The 23382-nt window shown below is 39.9% G+C and overlaps 3 protein-coding genes across 4 annotated transcripts; 2 read left to right on the top strand and 1 right to left on the bottom strand.

Annotated features, from left to right (window-relative positions):
• The first annotated feature begins 7479 nt into the window (after nucleotides 1–7479).
• On the top strand, nucleotides 7480–8501 carry LOC112187709 (PRA1 family protein F2). The gene has a single exon (XM_024326599.2). It carries the CDS (start codon nucleotides 7579–7581, stop codon nucleotides 8134–8136), a length of 558 nt encoding a protein of 185 aa, XP_024182367.1. The 5' UTR covers nucleotides 7480–7578; the 3' UTR covers nucleotides 8137–8501.
• Nucleotides 8502–10868: 2367 nt separating this feature from the next.
• On the top strand, nucleotides 10869–14150 carry LOC112187881 (protein WHI4). The gene is made up of 10 exons (XM_024326844.2): nucleotides 10869–11252; nucleotides 11352–11414; nucleotides 11860–11941; nucleotides 12051–12125; nucleotides 12360–12438; nucleotides 12576–12621; nucleotides 13181–13284; nucleotides 13459–13528; nucleotides 13655–13737; nucleotides 13841–14150. The coding sequence occupies exons 1-10, from the start codon at nucleotides 11046–11048 to the stop codon at nucleotides 13869–13871; spliced, it is 840 nt and encodes a 279-aa protein (XP_024182612.1). The 5' UTR covers nucleotides 10869–11045; the 3' UTR covers nucleotides 13872–14150.
• Nucleotides 14151–16263: 2113 nt separating this feature from the next.
• LOC112188684 (inactive protein kinase SELMODRAFT_444075) lies at nucleotides 16264–21964 on the bottom strand. Of its 2 annotated transcripts, none has more exons than XM_024327853.2 (10): nucleotides 21811–21964; nucleotides 20341–21354; nucleotides 19612–19766; nucleotides 19428–19522; nucleotides 18214–19247; nucleotides 17892–18052; nucleotides 17548–17624; nucleotides 17298–17445; nucleotides 16947–17093; nucleotides 16264–16697 (listed from the first exon to the last, which is right to left on the bottom strand). In XM_024327853.2, the coding sequence occupies exons 2-10, from the start codon at nucleotides 20519–20521 to the stop codon at nucleotides 16458–16460; spliced, it is 2238 nt and encodes a 745-aa protein (XP_024183621.1). In that variant the 5' UTR covers nucleotides 20522–21354; nucleotides 21811–21964; the 3' UTR covers nucleotides 16264–16457. The 2 variants fall into 2 exon arrangements, with proteins under 2 accessions (XP_024183621.1, XP_024183622.1); XM_024327854.2 differs by having other exon boundaries at nucleotides 20341–21347; nucleotides 21811–21930.
• Between the last annotated feature and the right edge of the window lie 1418 nt (nucleotides 21965–23382).

The raw sequence follows: 23382 nt of genomic DNA, 5'->3' as shown, positions 1-23382 counted from the left end.
CGCAGGCATCCAGTCAGCAGCCACGTCAGCCACCTGTGCCACGTCACCAGGCCGGTCAACCACAGTCAACGCCGGTCAACCCTCCGGTCAACCACCGCAGGAGACTTTTCCGGCCACTTTTTCAAGCCATTTTCCGGCGACTTTTCCTGTCAGCTACAGTAACTTCTAGCGACGATTTTTCCGACCATCTTTTAAGGTAATTTTTTCTAAAAGTTCTCGTTTTTGTGAAGTTTTTCAATTTCTTCTTCTTTTCTCGGGGACTTCCAAAATCCCTTCTTCTACCCCCCTTTCTCTACATAGGGGAGACCAAAAGCCGAACTGTGGGGGTTCGTGCTCACTCCAAGCTTGGAGCTTGTAGAGTCCTCCAAACTTAGAGTTTGTTGAGAAGAAAACGATCGACCACATACATCGTTATTTCGATCTAATCCAAAACCCCTCTTGGAATCGGATTTTCTTGGAAGCGACTACGCTCAGAAAATTCCTAATTTCTTGGAAGCGACTACGCTCAGAAATTTAATAGTTTTTCGTGGTAGCCTTTTTCGCTCCTAAACTAACCCTAATCTTGTGTTATTTTTCAGGATGAGTTACCTGAACAAGTTGAGCTTTATCCCACTCGAGACAACTGGCGCAGGATACCATAGGTGGGTCCGAGATGTGCGCCAACATCTTAAGGCTGATGGAATTCTGGAAACCATCCAAGAGCCTGGTCAGAACGTGCTCTCAATCGAGCAAGCTACTGCTTTTGAAGCAAAACAAGCTAAGGCCATAATTCTCATGACAAGGCACATGAATGACGCGCTCCAAAATGAATACCTCAATGAGGAAGACCCAAGAAAGCTATGGGTAGAACTAGAGCAGCGATTTGGCAACGCTCGTGACTCCCTGCTTCCTGATTTAGAAGTGCGATGGCATAGCCTCCGCTTTTGTGATTTCAAGTCTGTGCTTGATTATAACTCGGAAGCTCTTCGTATCAAGTCTCTGATGGAGTATTGTGGCCAAGCCATAACTGATACGATGTTGATCGAGAAGACTCTCTCTACCTTCCCCGTCTCTGCACTGATGATTTCAAAGAATTATCGGATTGATGTAAATGCAAGACGTATCACAAGGTTTCATGAGCTCATTGGCGCCATGAACGTAGCTGAAAAGCACGATAATATCCTTGTGAAGAACTATAATGATAGACCCGTGAGAACTAAGCCTATTCCGGAGTCTAACTATAGTCGCGCCCCCAATGGAGGACGCAAGGAGCGAAACCCTAAGGATAGGGACAATTCTGGACGTTCTGGTCCATATATTCTCCCTAAAGAGGAAGGAAATGGCCAAGAGAGGCGTGCACGGAACCGTGGAGGTCAACGTGTGAAGAGAGAGAGAGGCGGAGCCTCCGACCATGGTGGTAACGCCACCAAAAGGATAGGTCGTCCAAATCGCGCCCCAATGGCGCCTCGATCAAGGGAGCCTGACCATAATGATGTTTGTTTTCGATGTGGATCAACTGAACATTGGGCCAAAACATGTACCGCACCCCAGAATGTTGCAAACGCATACAAGACGTATCGTGAAGCAAGGGAAGCAAATTACATGGCACAAGAAGATCAAGATGGTGATCTAGATCTAAGGGTGGAAGACTACAAGGATCAAGACCCAGAAACTGGCGATTTTGATTAAGTCTTTTTATTTTCAAGAGATGTAGGCGATTGCCATATTCCTTTTTATTGGATTAGATTTTCTTTGATCATAGAAACAATGATGTATTTCGTTGGCTTATGAATAAAATTTCGAGTTCTTTTCATTATAACTCAATTTTGATTTTGAGCATATGACTTTGTGACTACGATGGCTAGACCATCAGTATTAATTTAAGGACATGGAATAGCCCAAGTTCCACTTGCCAAATGGCACCTTGATTACAGTTGTCACAGAAACTCTCTACGCTCTTAGGGCAAATAGTACCCTATGAATAGCCAACGAATTCCATGCGAAAATGCATGTAGAGAACGGAAATGAGTTCCTTTGCATTACCTCTAATGATTGCGAACAAAGACGCATCTTAGAGACGTTTATGTGTCCCTCTAGTGGACTTTATGTCACTATTCGAGCTCTTAAATCCAATAAACTTATGAGAGAATATCTCTTGGATTTAGACACATATTGGCTTTGTCACGACAGGATAGATCATCCTAGTCATGATATGATGATCCGTCTACAAAAGACTTCACATGGACATCATTTCTTTTGAGCAAAATGAAGCAAGATGCTGCCATAAAAGGCGCCAACCGTGGGCATAACGCCATGGTTGTTCCTCCTAGTGGCCATGACGCCATACATGCTAATTTCCATGGCTCCCAAGCCATGATGGGAGATGTAGTCACACATTTTGCTTCTAATAGCGCTACAGACGCTTAGGCTTAACCAAAATCCTCATTGGTTGCTCCTAAGGCCTCTCGCTCGTTTTACTAAGCCCGTTCCTTAGGGAAATTAGGACTGAGACCGTCCTATGCAAAGGATATGACAATAATCATTCTGTTCTTACAAAGAATCCGTAGGGATTTTGTGGATTGATTCAACCAACTTGCGGACGCTTAAATATTTCATGATGTTGGTTGACACGCAAACACGCCGGTCACGTGTTGTGTCATTGTCCACCTATAAATGCTACTTATGCTACACTCCTAGCACATATCATGTGACAACGGGCTCACTCCCCGAATCATCCTATTCAGTCCATTGGATTTGACTATGCTAGAGAGTTTACATCTAAAGACTTTCGATGGATATTGCAATGGGTTTGATGTTGGACATCACATTCCCATGTACACACCCAATTGGTCTCGCGGAAACGACTATGATGGTAGCCCGAACATTGGTAATGCGCACCAATTTTCTTACATCCGCTTGGGGTGATGCGTTATCGCATGCAGCCATGCTAATTCGTCTACGACCTACCGCCACTCAATGTACCTATGCGTTACAGCTAGTGACTGGGTACACGTATTTTGTACTTACGCACATTTGAGTGAGCTATTTATGTGCCAATTGCGCCGCCACAACGCTCTATGATGGGTCCTTACAGACGAATGGGCAACTACGTTGGATTTGCACTTCCAACAATCGTCCGCCACTTAAATGCCCTTGCTAGGCGATCTCCTTACCACTAGATTTGCTGATGTCACTTTGATGAGACAGTCTTCCCGTCGTTAGGGGGAGATATGAACAAGAATGTTCAACAGGGACGACAGGAATTGTCGTAGTCTGTCCCCACTATGTCTCATCTTGATCCCTATTAAAGTGACGAGATCACACAATTATACTGCAAACATGCCTGCAAGGAAGGACGTCCCTACGAGAGGACGTACGCGCCACCCTACACGGAGGTAGGCATGGCGCCAATGCCAAAGAGAGTGGCACTCTGGCGTTACAGGCCCTGGCCCCAGCTAGGATGCGTGGGAGGCCCGTGGATTCGAAGGATACTTTGGCACATTCCAATCCTTTAATCATCAAGACTCAAAATCTGTCTCATGAGTATCTTCCGGGTTATGGTTATCGTTGGGGGACGCCTCAACGTCAAACCCTATTCCTGAGAATATAGAGCTCTATGAAACTTACACTAGTGTACATGAGACGTGGGATAGAAACTCCATCATAATTGATGATGTAGTTGCGCATTTTGTTGCGCATGAGTTTGTCAGATGATATCGAACCACGCTCCGTTGATGAATAAATGCCAACGTAGAGAGTTTTTGGCCTAAATGGAAAGATGCGATCCAGGTTAAAATGGATTCTCTAACGAAGAGGAAGGTTTTCGAGCTAGAGATGCCAACACCTCCTAATATAAAACCTGTTGACTAATGGGTCTTCGTTAGAAAGCGTAGTGAGAAAAAGAGATGGTAATCTCGCCTTATGGCGCAAGGCTTCTCACAAAACGCCCTGGAATCGACTACGATGAGACATATTCTCTCGTAATGGATGTCATTGCACTCCACTACCCTGTCAGTTTGGTAGTTTCCGAATAACTGAACATGCATCTTACAAATGTGGTCACTACGTATCTCTATAGGGATCTAGATACGGAATATACATGAAGGTTCATGGTGAACTTCATTTACTTAAGTCAAGTGGCTCTAGACCATGGAGCGCGTTTACAAAGAGGTTGAAACGCTCACTAAAGTGACTACTTGATTGGGAAGGGATATGCCCACGCGTTTCTATGACAAGTTTCAGATTCTATCGCGGTTCATGTTGGACATGATCTTCATTAGAAGCCCTTAAAGAGTTAAGGGAAACCGCTGAACACTTGAAATCTGAGTTTGAGATGAAGGATTTTGGGAGAACACGATTATGTCACGGTTTGGAACTTGAGCATCGTGTCGATAGATGCTTAGGCATTTTGACAAGGTCAAGCTTTCAAGAACCCCCATGATCGTCCGTAGTCTTGATCCTGAAAAGGATCCTTTTCGTCGAAAGGATGATGACGAAGATGTGCTAGAGGCAAAAGTGTCTTACTTAGTACAATAGGCGCATTATTGTACTTATCCCAATGCACAAGACCGGACATCTCATATGTTGTGAACTTGTTAGCTAGAGATAGCTCTGCGCCACGCGACGCCATTGGATTGGTGTAAAAGATATCTTTCGATACTTGAGATGTATGAATGATATGGGCTTGTTCTATCCCTATAGAGAGATGATGGATTCGGACCCATCACACACCAGGTACGCCGCCAACCCTATCCCCATCCCAAAACGACATGTGTTTTGGAAGGTTTTGCTGATGTTGGGTATCTCTTTGACCCACACAAAGGTCATTCCCAATCCGGTTAAGTGTTCACCATGGGAAAAGACCGTGACATCTTGGAGGTCTACAGAATAGACCCTAGTCGCTATATCTTCGAACAATGCAGAGATCATTGCTCTTCACGAAGTGGTTCGTGAATGTAAATGGATTGGATCCATAATTACGCATGTTCGAGCAGTTGTGGTTTGAAGTCTACCACAGATGAGCCTACGAGCATTTAGGATAATGCTACTTGTTTTGAACAAATGCGGCAAGACTACATCAAAAGCGACAACACCAAGCATAATCAGCAACAACAGACACTCCTCGAGATCAAAGTGAACTAGGTTCGATCTGAGGACAGTGAGGCATACTTGTTTACTAAGTCATTGCCTAATACCACGTTCGAGAAACATGTGGCAAGAATTGGCTTGCGGAAATTATCTGAACTCCCATGATCGTAGTCATCAGGGGGAGGTGCAGACATCAGGGGGAGATGTCTACATGTTCGTCTCGAATCGTGAAGGGTGTGTTGTGCTCTTTTTCCCCTTCGACCGAGGTTATTTTTGTCCCACTGGGTTTTTGTTACTCGGCAAGGTTTTTAACGAGGCAACGAGAGAAGCACCGCGTTTGGGCAACACAAGGGGGAGTGTTGAAGGAAAACCTAATTTGTGTTTAGCCCAAACTCTAGGTTACCTGACCTAGTGGTAATAGGATTTAATTAGAATGATCTAGAATCCTAATCAATGTAGAATTACTTTCCTTGTATGATTAAGATTCTATGCATTGTAATCCTCTATATAAAGAGGCCCCTATTATCAATGAGAATACACAGCAAATTCCTCTCAAATTCAGTTTCTCTACAACACTTTGATCTCTTTCAAAAAATATTTATCAATCGCATTCACAACTTTTTATGCATTCAAAATCGACTGTATTTAACATTTGAGATATATCTCGAACATCATATCGAAGATAAAAAATTATGATAAAATTTTCAAAAATTCAATCCCTAATTTTCTCGATCAATAATCACCATCAATCATATTACAATAGTAACAAGTGGACAAACACATAGGGATGCATAGATTTCTCCACCACCATAACCAACACGATCACTTCATTGTCCACACGACCACACCCTAACATGCTCTCTCCTCTGTGGCAGCGACGTTTTCCCCTCTGACCTCTTGTTAGGGCAATCACCCAATGAGGCGCAACTGCAGTAACAGATCCTCATTATGCACACGTGGCTTCCTCTGATTGACCACAACTACCACTGCACAGCATTCCCTCCACTCACCTTCCGCCGCGTGTTTCAAGATTCCGGCTTCTAATTATAGCAAGACCGCCCTAGATAATTAGGTCCAAAAGGAAGAGTTTTGAGGACTCGACTTTCGAGCATGCCACGTGGTGTGCGGGCCGGCCTCCCTCGTTGGTAGCTTTCCGTTTCTATATCGTCGCCGTCCCCACCATGCTTAGTGTGGTCCTTTCCGCAGATGATTCCCGACTTATCTGTATGGAAGGGTAGTTGAAAGTGATGGGCCCTCTGACAACTGCCATCACTTTTTTTAACCAAAATATTCCATTGTTTCACACCACATTGTAATTCAGTGCTCCTCCTTATTCTCCCTCGTACATCTAGCCGATTCTTTGATGATGTAGACTGGCCAAGTGCCCGAGTGCATTCCTGTTAATTGTTATATACCTCAAATATTTTGTACTTCTATCTATGTGATCAGTACTACTTTCTGTCCCAAAAAAAAAAAGGTTTTTATTTTTATTTTTATTTTTATTACGATTCACTTTGTATCAGTCACGAGAAATTATAATTTTTATGTTTTGAATTCAAAATTTATCATTCAATTATGTAATCAGTATGTTAAACAGACTTGCATTAATAACTACAAAGTAAGATATTTTTCAATTTTTCTTGACAATGCACTTTTGTTAAAGAAAATAATTGAGCTATGCATTTCAAAGTTATGTGAACATATATTGTGGTTTAACCCTTACTTGCATCGAATTTTTTCTTTATTTGAAGGGTTCGGGGTGAGAATCAATTTATTCTATAGAGATAAGTCAAAGATTAAGTTTAAGTCAAATTTGAATATGATTACATCATGGGCTTTGTACCACCAGTATAGAATGCTTGCCTAACGGCTAAAATTAGAGCTTCGATTATCTCTATCTTTTTCATGTCAATTATATTCCGTTTAATCCACAAATAATTAAATTATAACCACATTGTTATGACTATTTTTGATTTGACATTGTGCACTTCAAAATTTTCAAATCAAAGTAGTATTTTCATGTCCATCATATTCTTTTTAATCCACAAATAATTAAATTATAACCACAATGTTATGACTATTTTCGACTTTACATTGTGCACTTCAAATCAAAGTAGTAATTTTTTTGACAAAGAATCAAAGTAGTAATTGATACCAAATGACAAACTAAACCTGACAATTAAATATAATTTATGAGCAAAATCCAATCCCTTTGTAATTTCTTTTTCGGTCACTACAATGAAATGCAGACAAAACCAAGAAATAATAGCCCATAATTGATTCCTAAACAAAAAAAAGTTGTCCATACTTTCACAAACATCACAACCAAGCACAAACCACATCATCACTCAACACTGTGCACCTCATCCACACCATATAAAAGCCCTCCACACCCACATAATTTATTCTCCCGAACCATCCTAAGTTCCTAAAATAACTCTTAATCACAGGAGTCTCTCCTCCTCCTCAAAATTTCCCTCCGGAAAGTCAACGAGTCAAAACCCTAGCGAAATGACGACGTACGGCACGATCCCGACCTCGTCGTCGCCGGGCGGGTCGTCCTCCGTCTCCGGCGAGTACATCTCCCGCGCCAAGGACCGCATCAAGGCCGGCCTCGGCGCCCGCCGCCCCTGGAAGGTCATGTTCGACTTCCGCTCCCTAAACTTCGCCCACGGCTTCGGCGACGCGCTGACGCGCCTCCGCTACAACGCCGCCTACTTCCGCATGAACTACGCCATCATCGTCCTCCTGATCCTCTTCCTCAGCCTGCTCTGGCACCCGATCTCGCTGATCGTCCTCATCATCATGCTCGCCGCGTGGCTCTTCCTCTACTTCCTCCGCGACGAGCCGCTCGTCCTGTTCGGCCGGACCGTCGACGACCGCATCGTGCTGATCGTGTTGGGCGTGGTGACGATTGTGCTTCTGTTTCTGACTTCGGCGACGACGAACATCCTGGTGGCGCTGCTGATTGCGGTGGTGGTGGTGGCGGTGCACGCGATGCTGAGGAAGACGGACGATTTGCACGTGGATGAGGAGAATGCCGGATTGATGACCGGATCTTCATCTTAGTTAACTATTCCATCCCTCTGTATTTTTTTTTTCTTTTTCGAAATTTTTTTTTGGGTTTGAATTGAATGAAGTTTGTTGTATCTACCTCCAATTGGTTGGGTTTTGTGGTCGATGATCCAATAGTGAAGATTTGTTTTTGGCTTTGGTGTGGACAAATGTCAGTGAAATCTCGTCAGTTCTTCGGAGAGTACCGAATTTGGGGTGGGCTTTTGCATTTTTTACTGGAATTGTTACCGGAGAGATTGCAGAATTGGGGTTGAAGTAGTTGATGGATTGGGATGGAAAAATTAGGAAAGTTTGGACCGTTGAGAACAATGTTACTATTTTAGTAGTATGATACTGGGAACTCTCGAGTGTACAGCCAATTTCATTTTCATACTTGAGAGTTTCTTTTATAGCATTTTGATATTTAAGTTTAGGCGTTTAGCGATTGGTTCACGTTCCATCTATTATTGCTAGTTCACTTTTACCTTTTTATAGCAAGTAGACCATTTGACCAAAAAAAAGAAATAAAAAGAGTAGTCCACTAATCTAGTTGTGAGTGGGGTATATTGGAATAGAGATAGAGAGAGATCTTTGTGGTGTTTTTAGGGTTATCACTCGGTCAGTTTGAATCGGTTATAGGTACTATCAACTTTAAAACCAAAGCTTTCGGTTTCAAAATTGAGCTATTAATTACCAATCAAAATTTTCGGTTTTTAATCATATCTACTAAATTCAGTATTTTAGTTTTCGATATTACCAACTTTAAAACAACTAATTCTTTTTAATATAAATTAGAATAAACAAAATTAAGTTTTTCAATTTTATAATTGTAAACTTCGTATTCATCTACTAATCATAGCTTTCTTTTGTATATATGACTTCAAATTTTAGCCATTTTCAATAAAACTAAGTTATTTAATCATTTTGGACTAAGTTACTCAAAATACATATACTGTTAATCAATGTAGTATATTGAGTAATGTTCATACTATTATGAAAACTTTTATATTTATTTCTTAATATACATGTATGTGTATTGAAAATCATAGTATATAAAGCTAATATTACGTTCAATCTATTATTGCTAGTGCACTTTTACCTTGTATAGCAAGTTGACTGTTTGACCAAAAAGAAAAGAAAACAGTAGACCACTAATCTAGTTTTTTTTTTTTGAGAGAGATCCTTGTGGTGTGCCCCATAAATATATATATATATATATATATATTTTTTTTTTTTTTGAAGCGTATGCCCCCCAATTTTTTGGGATGCCACAAAAATTATACAATAATTCATTCAATCATATAAGGGTTCTTACTTCCTAGGATAATCACTCAATCACCTTCACCTTGCCGAAGATGGGTGGTTCATAGGTACATTTTCATAAAAGGAAAAATTGAAGGAAGTTTATTGTTGGTTTTTTCGTCGCCATTATTTTCTGCAAGTATTGTTAAAGTGAAAGGGAAAAAAAAAAAGATGCAAATGATAACTTTATCCAATGTCATCTTCATTTCTAATTTTTTTTTTTCAAGTGTTTATCACAATGAATAATAAAGAAATCCTAACCCTATCTAGACTCTAGGCCGTCATCTATGGCGCCCCTAACCCTATATCTCTCATAGGGTTACTGAGTGAGTCTTTTCATAATTTGTAGAATTGCTCTAAGCTAACTTCCTAGTTATTTGCTAAGAGCGACTTCCTAACCTAAAAGACTAGAACCGGTGCTTAGTTTTGGATATTATAACCCTTCATATTAATGATTGACTTTGCCTTCAAAAAAAGAAAAAATCCTCTGAATTTTGTCTATAAATTTGTTCAAGAGAAACCTCATCCTTCCAAAGTCCTATTAGCAGCTGCAATATTTGGTTCTTCTTATTGAAAAGAGAATCCAAGTCTTCTGTACAAAGTTCATGACAGTTCTAAGTTAATAGTTGGCACCCATCCAATTCTCATTGTGTCAAGTTGGATTTTGATGGGTCTCTTGTCTCCAATTCTGAAGTTGTTGTTGGCGTTGTTAGCAGAAATTCCCAATATTTTTCTTTTCTAGCAGGTTCTAGAAATCTTAGATCAAGCAACATTCTTCTAGTTGAAAGTTTAGCGCTTAGAGAACATTCAACTATTCAAGTGAAACTTGAAAATTCATCAATTGATTCCTTTGTTACTCCTCTTAGAATTAGAGTTACTGTTGAAAATTCATCAATTGCTTTTACTTCCTTTCAGTCATATTTATCAAGAAGTTTTAGTCATATTTATCAAGAAGTTAATTTCACTGCCCCGATGGTGCCAAGTTGGGACTTTCTAGTAATTCAAGCTTTGTTTGGAACCAATGTCTTCCACGTAGTGTCTCTCATACTTGAGTGTTTAATAGATTAGAAGTCACTTGGCTATTTCTTGTAAGAGAAGATCTTCTTCTTGTAAGTGAAGATCTTTTGTACGGCAATCATGTCACGTGTGTGATACAGTCGGTTAATTAAAGGTCTTTAGACAACGGTGCATTTCTTTGTAGTTTATATCTTCAACAAAGGTTCTTTTTATAAATTTTAGAAAGAGAATATCTTATGTACGGCAATCATGTCACGTGTGTGATACGGTCGGTCAATTAAAGATTTTTGGATAACGGTGCATTTCTTTGTAGTTTATATCTTCTACAAAAAATTCTTTTTATAAATTTTAGAAATAAAAATCGGATAACAAACATACTTTACCATTTTTTCAATACAAGATAATATATCAATCTATAAACACTTCTTCGTGTGTTAATTTACGGTAATGAGAAAAATATACGAGTATTGAAATTGAAAATTTGAAACCCCCATAAAAGCCTCTGTTCGGAGTTCAGAGCACAACCTCCAGTCCTCCACCTCCACCACTACCACCGCCAACTTCCTCTTCAATCTCAACCGTCCATTCTCGCCGTGCGCAACCAAATGGCTCATCCGCCCTACGACCCCTACTACCTGCCGCAACCACAGCAACCGCCGCCACTACCGGATTACAGCGACCGGAGCGTGATTAACACGCTTTTCGTCTCGGGCCTCCCCGACGACGTCAAGGCGCGTGAAATTCACAACCTCTTCCGCCGGCGACCTGGCTTCGACTCTTGCCAGCTCAAGTACACCGGCCGCGGCAACCAGGTACAAGCTGATCCTCCTCTCCCCTCATTTTCTATTGCGCATAGAAATATTTGAAATTTCTGATCGGAATGTGTCAACCTGCTTGTGTTTTGGTTCCAGGTCGTTGCTTTTGCTACGTTTTTCAATCACCAATCGGCAATTGCAGCTCTACATGCGTTAAATGTGAGGAAAATTTAGCTTCAATTTGTTAGTGTACATATTTTGATTCTTCCTCAAGTGATTGAGCTTCCAATTACATTTTATTATTGCCTTTTGGTTTGGTTAATAAGTAAGGAATTTATCCCAAGGAATAATGCTCTGTTTCGGCGCAATTTCGAACAAATAAGTGTTTGTACTTTGTACCTATTGTTAGAAGAGAATTTTGAGCAAAAAGGAGGATAGGCATACGTCAATTAGGTGCTTAGCGTTCCCTTTTCAATTAGTGGAATTCTAATGAAGTCATTTAGGAGTTAGTTCTGGTTTTGTTTCGATTTGGATATTGCTGCTGAATGACAAAGTTTGGGAGTTTGGAGGACTTTGTTTTAGCTTTCAGTGATGACAATGTGTGAAACTTTGGTTATATTGCTGTTCTTTCTAAGTTTGTTTTTCCTTTGATGGTCGTGACCAGGGTGTCAAATTTGATCCTCAAACTGGGTCCTTGCTGCATATTGAACTTGCTAGATCAAACTCAAGAAGGAAGCGTAAACCAGGTTGATATATGCATGTCATACGAGTGAATCTACAGTTTTATATTGTTTGATCTGAATCAGTAAAGATTTGTTACCCGTGTGGAAGGTTTTTAACATGTTACTCGCACAGGTAGTGGAGCCTATGTGGTTATAGATAAAAGGAGTAAAAAAGAGGATGATAACCAAGGAACGTCAAGCGATGATGGTAATGTGTTTCACACTTATAGTTTTGACTATCAACTACTTCTATAGCAGTATGATAACCTTTTTCTTTTCCTTGTAGAATATAACTGTATTAGATCTGTTACATCTCTTTTTATGCACTCTTTCCTTGTTCTTGAGTCCAGTGCATAAATAATGTTTCATTAGAGGGAGGCACTGCCACCTGAACATGATTGTGTGACTCACTTTTGTGAATGAAACTCTTTTGCACATTCAGGAGACAGTGAATCTGAAGAACCATCTGAAACTGACAATCATGATTCTGGCGAGAAGAGTGATTTAGCAAACACAAAGAGGTTGAAAGAGCTTGAAAAGTGCATAAAGTTTAATAGATTATTCATTTGGTGCCCTTTACAAAAGAAGTGCATATATCAGACTTAACTTTATTCTTTGGATATCTGCTAAGCTTGTTTTCTTGTCTTGGTGTTTGCAGTAGTGAGGCAGTGGTGGATTCTGATATTGCTGTAGCTGCCGTAAATGTAAGTATTCCGTGCTATATTTCAAATGAAAAGACTTATGCTATGTTAATGATTAGTATTGTAAATTTTCTTTTATTTTGCCCTGGCAGAAAAAGAAAAACAACAACTTCTGGGTCTTTGGGATATTTCTCCTTTTTACTTCCCAGCTTCTTCTTTCCTTTCTACCCTCCTTTTTGTATTAAGATTAAGTGGAAAAACAGACTATAGTGTTCTATAGTATTTGATTTATATAGTGCAAGATAAACAAGCATGAAACACAGATACTACATATATTTTATGTGAACAAGATACTATTGTTATATTAAGGATGTTCGTCTTATTGTATATTTCCTAGAATTTTCTGAAAGTCTGCACTCAAGTAGTGTAGAGTTTAAGGATTTGCAAAAAGAAAGTCTTTGACTCTGTATAATATTTATTTTGGACTTTTACTGACTTCAAAAGAGTTTAACTTGACTATACAGAAGTTTATATGAGTGAGATGTAAATATAGAGAGGAATTTCATATGTATGATTCTACATGTATCTTTTCCAATCTCTTGTCTCTGTATTGGTTGTGCAGGAGCAATCCGAAAAGCATGTTGATAGAGGACAATGTTCCACTCTGTTCATTGCAAATCTAGGTCCTAATTGCACCGAAGATGAACTGAAGCAAGTTTTGTGTCAGTGAGTAACTATCCTAAGTTCTTTAGGTGGACAAGTTCACATTTGTATTGAAAAGGGAGAGGGAGGCTTGGTCCAACCCTTGTCCATATTTCTACTACATAATCAGTTGATAAGCCTTATGCTTTTGAAGTTTGAATAGATTATTGTAAAATTGATGGCCTCAATTGGTGCCAGGTATCCCGGATTTAATGTGATCAAATTGCGAGCTAAAGGTGGGATGCCAGTTGCTTTTGCTGATTTTGAGGTACCTCAAGCTTAGTACTGGAATTTGTTTGGTTATTACATTAGAGGGTGTTATTTTTTTAGTGATGTGTGTGTTAAAAGCTGGAGCATGATTTTCTGAGTTCTTTAATATGTTTTTCTCTGGCAGGAAATTGAACAAGCTAATAAAGCCATGGATGAACTTCGTGGCACCATGTTACCATCTTCAGACCGGGGTGGCATGCATATAGAGTACTTCCTCCCTTCTTTTGTTTTCAGATATCCATTTCTCAATCACATTTCAATCCTAGTGTTTTGCTTTACATATGTTTTCTGATGAATTATTGCCCCCCAGATATGCAAGGTCTAAAATGAGGAAGTCGTAGAAGAAAAGAGACTCAGGTGACAATTTTCAAGCAGTTCATGCACAAGTCGATTCGAATTGTTGGTGTTTTCTAACCAACCATGGCCTTGGTGCCTGTGTAAGCTGTGCGGTTCTTAGACTAGGTTTTCGACGTAACCATTCAATTTGTAGGTTAATGTCATTGATGATTAATTAAAGTTGAATGCTGTTATTTGGGAGAGCTATAAATTCCTCTCTTGCATATACATCAGAAACAAAGACGATGAAATTGCCCAAGAAATGCAAAAGTTTGATGATTAAACTTGGCTCTAATTGATACCAGCAGCAATACAGGGTTGAATGCTTGCTAGTTTATAAGTTTGATTGAGAGTGGAGTTGTGTCATTTACATTTGATTGAGGCCTTTCTAACAGAGAAGGATTCCTTCTCCTTCTCCTAATTCTTGTCTGAATAAATTCACCGTGTTGCTTTCTTGAAACAGCCATGTTCTCTTGTATTCAAATTGCCTTGGTATTTTCAATGCTACCTCAGCCAAAACCAGATCAGCTACAGCTAGTAATTTGAATCTCTCAGGGAATCACAGACATAACGCTATACCCAAAGACTAGTTTCAAGACTCTAGGGCTGTCTCACAAAGGTGATCTTAGTTTGAAATAACCCACAAGAAATTAATTGGAGGCATCAAAGAAGTACGTTTTGGAGCTTGAGACGAGTTACTTATCATATGATATGGTATCTGAAGTTACTTATCATATAAATTGTAAGTAGCTAAGATGAAGTTATTTGCCGAATAGTAAAGCAGACAAGCAACAATTTGTTGGAATAGATAGAAGTTAAAGATCACATGCCAGGGGAAGCATACCGGAGTCTACGGCTACAAAGGTTATTTTCACAAAGAATGACCGTTGCGATACCTGAGTCTATAGCTACAAAGGTTATTTTCACAAAGAATGAGAGGCTACAATAACTGTTGCGACGCATGTCAATGTGAGAGTAGGAGCCCTCCGAACAGCCTGCCTTGCAATGTAAGAAAATTGATCAAGATTTATTCAATCATTCCCATGTACATTTCACTGGCTTAACAAGATAGAGGCCATGTATATTATCAAGTTCTTTTTAGGTAGAGATATAGAACGGCATGGCATTTAGGAACCCGGCTGCATCAGCAGCCATGATTGATAAAACTGGGAGTAGGAACATGGAGATCCCATACCATCAAGAAAAACAGCTCTGTTCAGTAAACAATGAGAGGGACAACTATCACAAATCTCGTAAGAACTAGATCAACCAACCCTTTTGAATCACACTCCAGTTGAAGATCAAGAATATTAGACTGCATAGTGAAGTGTAACCCATAGAATAAGCCTCAAACCTCAGCAACCAAACTTGTGACAAAAACAAAAAAAACCTCAGCATCCAAAACCAATCTAGTCCCAACATTTTCTGTCAACTCTTTGAACTATAATCACCCCCCAGCACAGATAGTTGCACTAGACAGCCCACTCCCATCATTATTTATGATTGAAGACTCCAAAAACAAGAGGATGACAGTGTAAAGTTACAACAATCCTTTGAGGTTAGAGAAGGAGGCACAATTTGCATTGAACCAGCTATCCACAAGTTCCATAGTTACAGTTTGAGGCCATTGGGAAAGGTAAAGCAGTAACCAATAGTCTTTCATTAGAAGTTAACTGCCGAATGAAACTATCAATGGTATTCCCAGAGTAGTCCACATGAATACTATCAATTTTAAACACTGTCCTTTGGGAGAGTCTGAAATAATCCATGAAGATTGCAACCATCAACACCATAGTAATCATTAACAGATGAGTGCACCCTGAAGATTTAAGGAAAATCTTCAGCTTCAACTCCTTCAAGTAAGCTATCAAATACTTCCATTTCAATACAACTAGGCAGGAGACAGCTGATCGACCGAAGATGATGCTACTACTTACTCAAGTAAAGGTTCGTAATAAATTGTATAGATTTATAGACTTTACCTTATCTACCAGTCGCAGTGGCCACGATAACAAGTTCATGGTAAGGCACTCTTATCCCCGTTAGAAATTGTTGAAACCTCATTGTCAAAGACTCAAAGTCTTTTATTTATTTTTTTATTTTTTATTTTTTAAAAAAAACTTGACCACGCGAGAAAAATTTATTAAAGAAAAAAAGGTTACAAAGAGAAAGGAGATAAAACAAACATAAGAAACGCCGCTAACCTCCTATCAAAAGAAAAAGACTCGGAGCATATTCTGTGACGCAATTTGTTCTTCTTCAACGTTAAAAGAAAATGACAACTTGACAAATTTCAAATTTGTTCTCACAAAGCACATGTTTGCTACTTCTCGTTTCATTGAAAACAAAAAAGATGGCAACAGCCGCGCTTTGCTACTTCTTGATTTGGACAAGGAGTTCTGAGCACGATTAACGTGGTTTTCCTTAGATTTCAAAAAAATTACAAAGCCTGGCTATCCTCTTCCATTACTATACAGAAGAAAAATGCAGGTGGCATTGTAAGAAGACTAAAGGAACATGGATTACCTTACAAAAAGGAGCGCATAATAGTCAGTCTACCATATATGTAAAATTCTAAAAGGGTGAGCTCTTTACAAATGGTCTTCACATGAAGAAGTCCTCCTTGCCTTGTCCCTCTCCCAGAAAGAAGACCTCGAATTTTCAAGAGAGAGCTTTCCATACCCATCCAATGCCTCGTCCAGGGGTCCACTATAATGTTCCTTCTGCTGGTGCTCCGACCAAATCCGACCACTCCGGCACCCGACATCATACCCAGGAGTTGGCATGTAATTTGAGTCCATTACCATGTCGCCTTCTAGTATACGCAGAACCTTACAGAAGTAAATTGTAAAATCCATTAGCCAAATTAAGAAATGTTTTCAGACTTGTAATACCTACTCATGTCACCACATTGGGTAGCACACAACGGGTAGGTTCAAAATTTAACTTTGATGTAGGAGCTATTTGTAATGTATTTAGCAGCTTGTTCTTTCTTCATTTAATGGAATTATAAAGATTAAAGAGCAAGTCCAATTATACTAAAGTACTGAGCTGTCTTCATTCAAAAATTTGTCTTTTACCTGTGACATGCGAGGCCTAGTTTGAGGATCACGCCGTATGCATAGAGAGGCAGCTTGAAGCATGCAATAAACCTCGTGTTCTGAAAAGCTTTCCAGGCTAGGGTCAACCAGTTCATCAATGGCATATTCTTCTAATAATGGGCGTGCCTGTTTACATCAACAACTTATAAGCAACAAAATTATGCAACAGAATAAGAGAAAGCCTTAATGATTGGTTGTATTGTCAGTAGAAGTCAGTATAACCATAGTTTTCATGTTTATCAACAATTGTAATAGGCACATTTCTTCTCTTACTAGACTAAAATGGCAAATGACTGGTAAAAAGATATATTACACTTTGCTTGTTCATACCCATTCAGTGAGACATTGCTGCCCTTTTGGCCGGTTAAGGTCCACTGCTTTTCGCCCGGTAACAAGTTCCACCAATACCACCCCAAAGGAATAAACATCAGCTTTTTCCGTGATTTGACCACTTTGAGCATATTCAGGTGCCAAATATCTACATAACATAACAGTTTATTAGATAATTACTAGCCATGTAAACATATGTTCATATGAAAGATGAGACGCATAAAGCTTGATAATCATATTAAAGATTTACCCGAATGTTCCAATTACTCTCGTGTCCACAGCCAGGTCTCCATCAGGTTGCCACCTTGCGAGGCCAAAATCCCCAACCTAGCAAGAAACGTGAATTAGGTTCTCTGTACTTCTATCTACTAACTAGCAAGTGAAATACAAAATTCAAGGATCTGAAAATACTGCATACATGATAACTTGTAATGGACATTTTGTATATATACAGTATTGTCGGTCCAAAGGAGAATCCCCAGTAGTATTTTTGAAAAGAAAAGGAACATAGAGGATCACACTGACTATTGTCTAGATTTACTTCCAAATTCAAACTCTTCAACTATGAAAATCAGAATATAAGGTATGAAGTACCAGTGGCTCAAAATCATGAGTGATGAGGATGTTGTTGGGCCGCATGTCACGGTGCACAATGCAACCCACTCTACATTCTTCATGAAGATAACGCAGCCCTCGAGCAGCTCCCACAGCAATTTTTTGCCGTGCAGACCATTCTAAAGGCTCACGATTTCGTCCTGAAAAGCACCCAAATCAATTGTTAACCGACAACGTAGTTGATAGCCAAAAGTTAAAAGTAGATCACATTGCATATGTATTACTATATAGATGAGAATCTAAACCTAAACCCTAAACAAATACAGAAAAAACTTATGAGTATCGGGAAAAGAAATATTACTATATAGATGAGAATCTAATGACCCATTGCATATGTATTCATAAACCAGCAATCTTCTTTTGTCCTCAATACAGAAGCCAATCAACATGACAACATTTCGGTGCTGAGCACAGCTCAGGACTTCGACTTCTGAACAGAACTCTTGATCCCCTTGAGAACTAGCCAATTTGTGTTGCTTAACAGCAACAGCCTGGCCATCTGGTAGCACCCCTCTATGAACAGAACCGAACCCTCCTTCAGCCAAGAAGTTGGCCTGTGAAAATCCCCCAGTAGCAAGCTCCAGCTCTGCATAGCTGAACCACCTTGGAGGTTTTCCAAACACAGGTGCCTTGTGTTGGCATATCGAGCACAATGGAGGTGGCCCTGGAGGCGCGTTCCTAGACAATGAAATTGCTTCTCTCAGATTTCCACTGAAGTCCATGTCACCTCTATAATTTGACATTCCAATTCCAGCATCTCTTTCAAGTTTTGAAATTTTCTCAAGCAAGTCTTTGGTAGTAGGTGCTTTAGGATTATCATTAGTTCTGTGTGAACTTTCTTCTATCTGTTGTGAGGATTGATGATGAGAATTTAGAAACTCTGCTATCCATGGTTGGAACCTCACACTTGCTGAAGATGTAGATAAACATTCACTATCTGTATCCGAACTGCTGTCATCAAGGACCTGATTTTCTTTACCAACCAATGATTCCACTATCTTTTTATCTCCATTTACTCCAGAAATGAAAAAAGGTGAAGTTCCTGGATCTGAACTTGACACGGATGAAGTTCCAGCCTCAGTAGCTGTAAATGGTGTCCCTAGCTCCGGACTACTAGTTGGAGTCACATCCGGTCCTCGAATGGAAGAATTATTCTTCTTTTTGGTATGCTTTTCAGATCCTTCAAGCTCAGAAGCTACTTGACAGACAGACTCAGCATCCTTTTTAGGTGAATTATTCAAATTTAAGCGAAGAACTTTTGGCTGGGAACGCTTCATAACCACAATGTTACACTGCAGCTCTTCCATACACCGTTTTTCTTCATGTTTAAGGTGTCTGTAAAAATCAACACGAACTTATGAGTTATGAATAGAGAGGGAGAGAGAGAGAGAGAGCATGTAATTTCAAACCAAGAACATACATCTGGGTGCAGAAATCAAAATAAAAGAGCACTGAATAATCCTATACTACAGGCCTGTGTTTGGAAAAGAAAAGAAAAAAGAAATAGTGCATTACTTGTCTAACACAACCCAACTAGCTAGAGCTCTCTTGGCCTCCACAGCCACAGACCCGGAAGGTGATCCAGATATAATCTTTATCTTCACGTTTATCTGCAAAAGAGGGCATGATGAATTAACAAAAATGCAAACGAAGTATCATCAATAAGGACACACACACACACACAAAACAGTGCAGTTACCTTATTTGGATCATAAACTTCATGAAGCTGAAGGATCATCTGAGAGCAGGAATCTGAGATGTCACCTTTCAGCTCTGAGGTTGTTCCTGACTGAGACTTCTTGTTACCACTTGCACAGTCCCCTGCAAATCTTGGGAAGCCCCATAATTTTCTACCTGAAAATTAGGACAAATAACTTTTGAGTTGAGAAATTGTGTAAATGGAAAGGGTTGCAGGAATAAAGCTCAAAAGAGTAGGTCATCTTCAGTTAGTCCACTAAAACTCAAGTGTATCATGGTAGTCACGGGTAGATGAGGACCCAGAGTTCACATGACTGCCATGAAGTTGAATCACATAGCAACATACATATATCTAACTTCAAGAACCAGAACACGGAGAAACTTAACTCACCATTAAATGAGAGGCAACAGGAATTCAAGTAATCATATTCAAGCAGTATATACTGGTAGGTACATGAATTACATCAAACAACAAAAGTGCAAGAGGAGCAAACAAACTGTTAGGTACATGAATTACATCAAACAACAAAAGTGCAAGAGGAGCAAACAAATTGTCAATCCCCTTAAAAGCAGGAGAAGTAAAGGAACAAACAGGTAAGGCATCTTTTGCAAGGAAGCAGAATTAAGAGGAATAATTCCAAACTAGGCATATTTAGCAAAATACACAGATTTATCTATCAATATCACTGAACATGAAAATAGGCATAAATCAACTGCACAGTGAAAATACCTGAACTTTGAGATGGGACAACTACAAGCAGTGTAATGCAATCTCCAGGTTGAACGACATGAGTCAATGCCCACACCAGAGCAGTCTTGGGAATCTCCTTGGACGCCTTAACCGCAACCACCACCTTCTCGGCGTCATCCGATCCCTTCTCCTGCTTCATCCTCTTCTGTTCTCGACTCATTGGAAAATTATCACCAAATTTTTTTAGCCACCTTGCTCAAAACCCTCAACGATCAAATGCTGCCCTCAATGATTCCCATATGCACAAAAACAAGAACAAAAGCAAATTTCCAAAAGTAGTTTGCCTCCACAGTGCTAGATTGGCAGGCATGTACTAGCAGACACGCTAACTCTACCCTGTAGCCGCCTAGCAGTAGCCACCGCCCCAATGGAAAAGGCCCTCCCTTGTTACCAATTCACCTATACTCCTCAAGAATTTGAAACCCACTTGAGGTCCTCGCTTGCTCTGCTTTCAGTCACTTCAGCCAGTTAAAACAAGCATGAATGCTCCCAAATTGGTAACAATATTGATATTTCCAGGTACCCTTTTGGCCCTGAAAGCAAGATACAGATTCCCTCCTGATAAAAGCACTGTAGTGATTTCACACTTTTCTGACCCTTAGAGAAAAAGGAGTGTAGTCATAATATGGTGTTTTTGGCTGGAGATGCAGGCTATGCAAAACGACACACAGGTATAGTTGCCCTCACTACACTGTCCCTGCTCTTGATCCTTCAAATCACTGGGTCAATATGGTGAAATAAATAGCTCGAAAAGGTAAAACCAACCGAAATCATCGAGTCAATTTGGATCCAATGAATAATTGCCCATCCCCTTTAGCCCTTCAGAATCCCACAACATGATGATGTTGTACCACCACTACTACAGAGAACAATCAAATCAAATCAGCAACATATGACCAAAGAGGTGGAAGCTGCATAACTGTTTTGCTGCAGCAGATGAACTGAACTCTCATTTCAAACCCCACAAACACCACCTCATATGAAACCTGCAATCTGTAGAGACCAAATTTGATGAGACTCAACCGTTACACAACTGGGAAAAACAAACAGTGTGTGGATGGATTGTAGGAAAAATCAAGGGAAGAAGAAGCAAATATACACATAACCAACATCGTGATCCCAACATTTTCCTATTTCTCTTTTGGGCTCTTCCCAGCAACCAAAACACATTGCAACAAAATCAAAGAACAATACTTATTAAAATTAACACCACCTGAAACCACCAATAAACTAAACCCATAACTCCACACCAAGCTTAATGCTGAAACAACCACACCATTTTCAAATCCCACATTTCACACCCACCACGTGAAAACCATTCAAAAAGACAAAACCAAAAAAAAAAACCGAACAAATCTTCAAAATGCAGGAACAGAAACAAGACCACAACCACGACAATAGTTACAAAATACAACCATTGAAGCTTAAACCCAGAAGCAGGAGCATTACCGAGTAGCAAATCTTGGGTTTGGTCCCTATGCTCTGTTTTGGGGTTTGTTTCACTTGAAAGCCGTCAACGCAAGCAAAACAACTGGTGCGAGAGAGAGAGGGTAAAATTGAAAGGGGGAGAAGAAGCGCCAAAAAAAGTGAGACTAGTAATAATAATAATAGGGTTTTTTGGGTATCCGGGAAGAGTTAGATTCACAGCATTGATGGCAGTTAGCAAAGTTTCTGTGATTGAAACAAAAGTTACAAACCCAATACAAAATTACTTTTACTGCAATGCCAGTTTCTTGCGGTACAACGCAGACCTTTCAGACAAGGAGTAGACTGGGTCAGGGACCCGAGGAAGGGGAGGTAAATTTTGGCAGTGAATCGCCGTCGTCGAGGACTGGGCTCTATAGAAACCACCCTGGTTTTCTAGCTTTATTACCACTTTGCAGGGTCTCAAACGGCGTCGTGTTTATAGCCGCGGTTACTTTTATGGATTTTGAATTAAAGGAAATTTGTTTGAATTAAAGGGTTATTAAAGGAAATTTGTTTGAAATAAAGGTGATTAGTCATTTAGTGAGATTTGAGGAAACGTAAAGAGAAAGTGTTTGATATTTCCCTCATTTATATTATAGCTAATAGTTAAACTTATCTACAAGTTCACATCAATGTCTTAATCTTCAATTCAATGTAATTAGTTTTCTTGCTATCCTCTAGTTTTTTTTTTTTTATATTAAAAAGATAAGGACTTCAACTTCAAGATTTCTTAACTTAATGAGACTAATTGTTTGGGAAATTAATAAATAGTGTCATGAACTAGCATGCGTGTCTGAATGGATAAAATATGATTACTCCACTAATTTACACTTCATTTTTCTGGTAAAATTTTGGGTCATTTTTTTATTTGATTGACTTATTGATTAAAATTATGAAGACGTGGTATTCTAAGTGCGAGACTATTGCAGAATTACTCTGATTATTTACTCGGAGCATTTAGCACTTGATTCGTCGAGTGTATTCTTGCCATTAGTCAAACTCCAAACCTACATACATAATTACACTAATTAGGATTATTGAACAGTAAAAAAAAGAAGTGTGTCCTACTGACACGTGTCAAGCCAGGATTACAAAGAGGTAAAATCCCATGAGCCGTAAATAAGTGACAAAGCCATGCCCTATTTGTAACTCTCACCACCATCACCCTTCCCTATTCAAGCTCGCCATAACTTCGCCAGAAAAAAAAAAAAAAAAAAAAAAAAAAAAAAACCTCTCGCCATAAATGCCACAGCGTGACGACCTCAAAGTCACAGTGGCACGTACCCACAGGTGACAGGTCACGTCCGTGGTGGGGGCCCACTCTCGCCCCTTCCCCCCGCCCAGTTTGTCACTGTTGCCCGGTGACCCATCATATCCACCGCGCCCCACGTACCCATCATGATTTCGTTTCCTGTCACCCTCGGGTGACGGACCCACTTCCCCATGAACCCGATTAACGATAACTCCGCGGTCCCACTGTCCTAGTCCTCCCTGCATCTGCATGAGACGGCGGCGAAGCGACGGCGTTTCTGCGGCGGCTGACGTCCCCCTCCT

This window comes from Rosa chinensis, chromosome 2, assembly GCF_002994745.2.
Source record: "Rosa chinensis cultivar Old Blush chromosome 2, RchiOBHm-V2, whole genome shotgun sequence".
NCBI classification, from domain to species: domain Eukaryota; kingdom Viridiplantae; phylum Streptophyta; class Magnoliopsida; order Rosales; family Rosaceae; genus Rosa; species Rosa chinensis.
The sequence above is the reverse complement of the archived record's forward strand: the minus strand, read 5'-3'. Positions and strand labels throughout refer to the sequence as shown.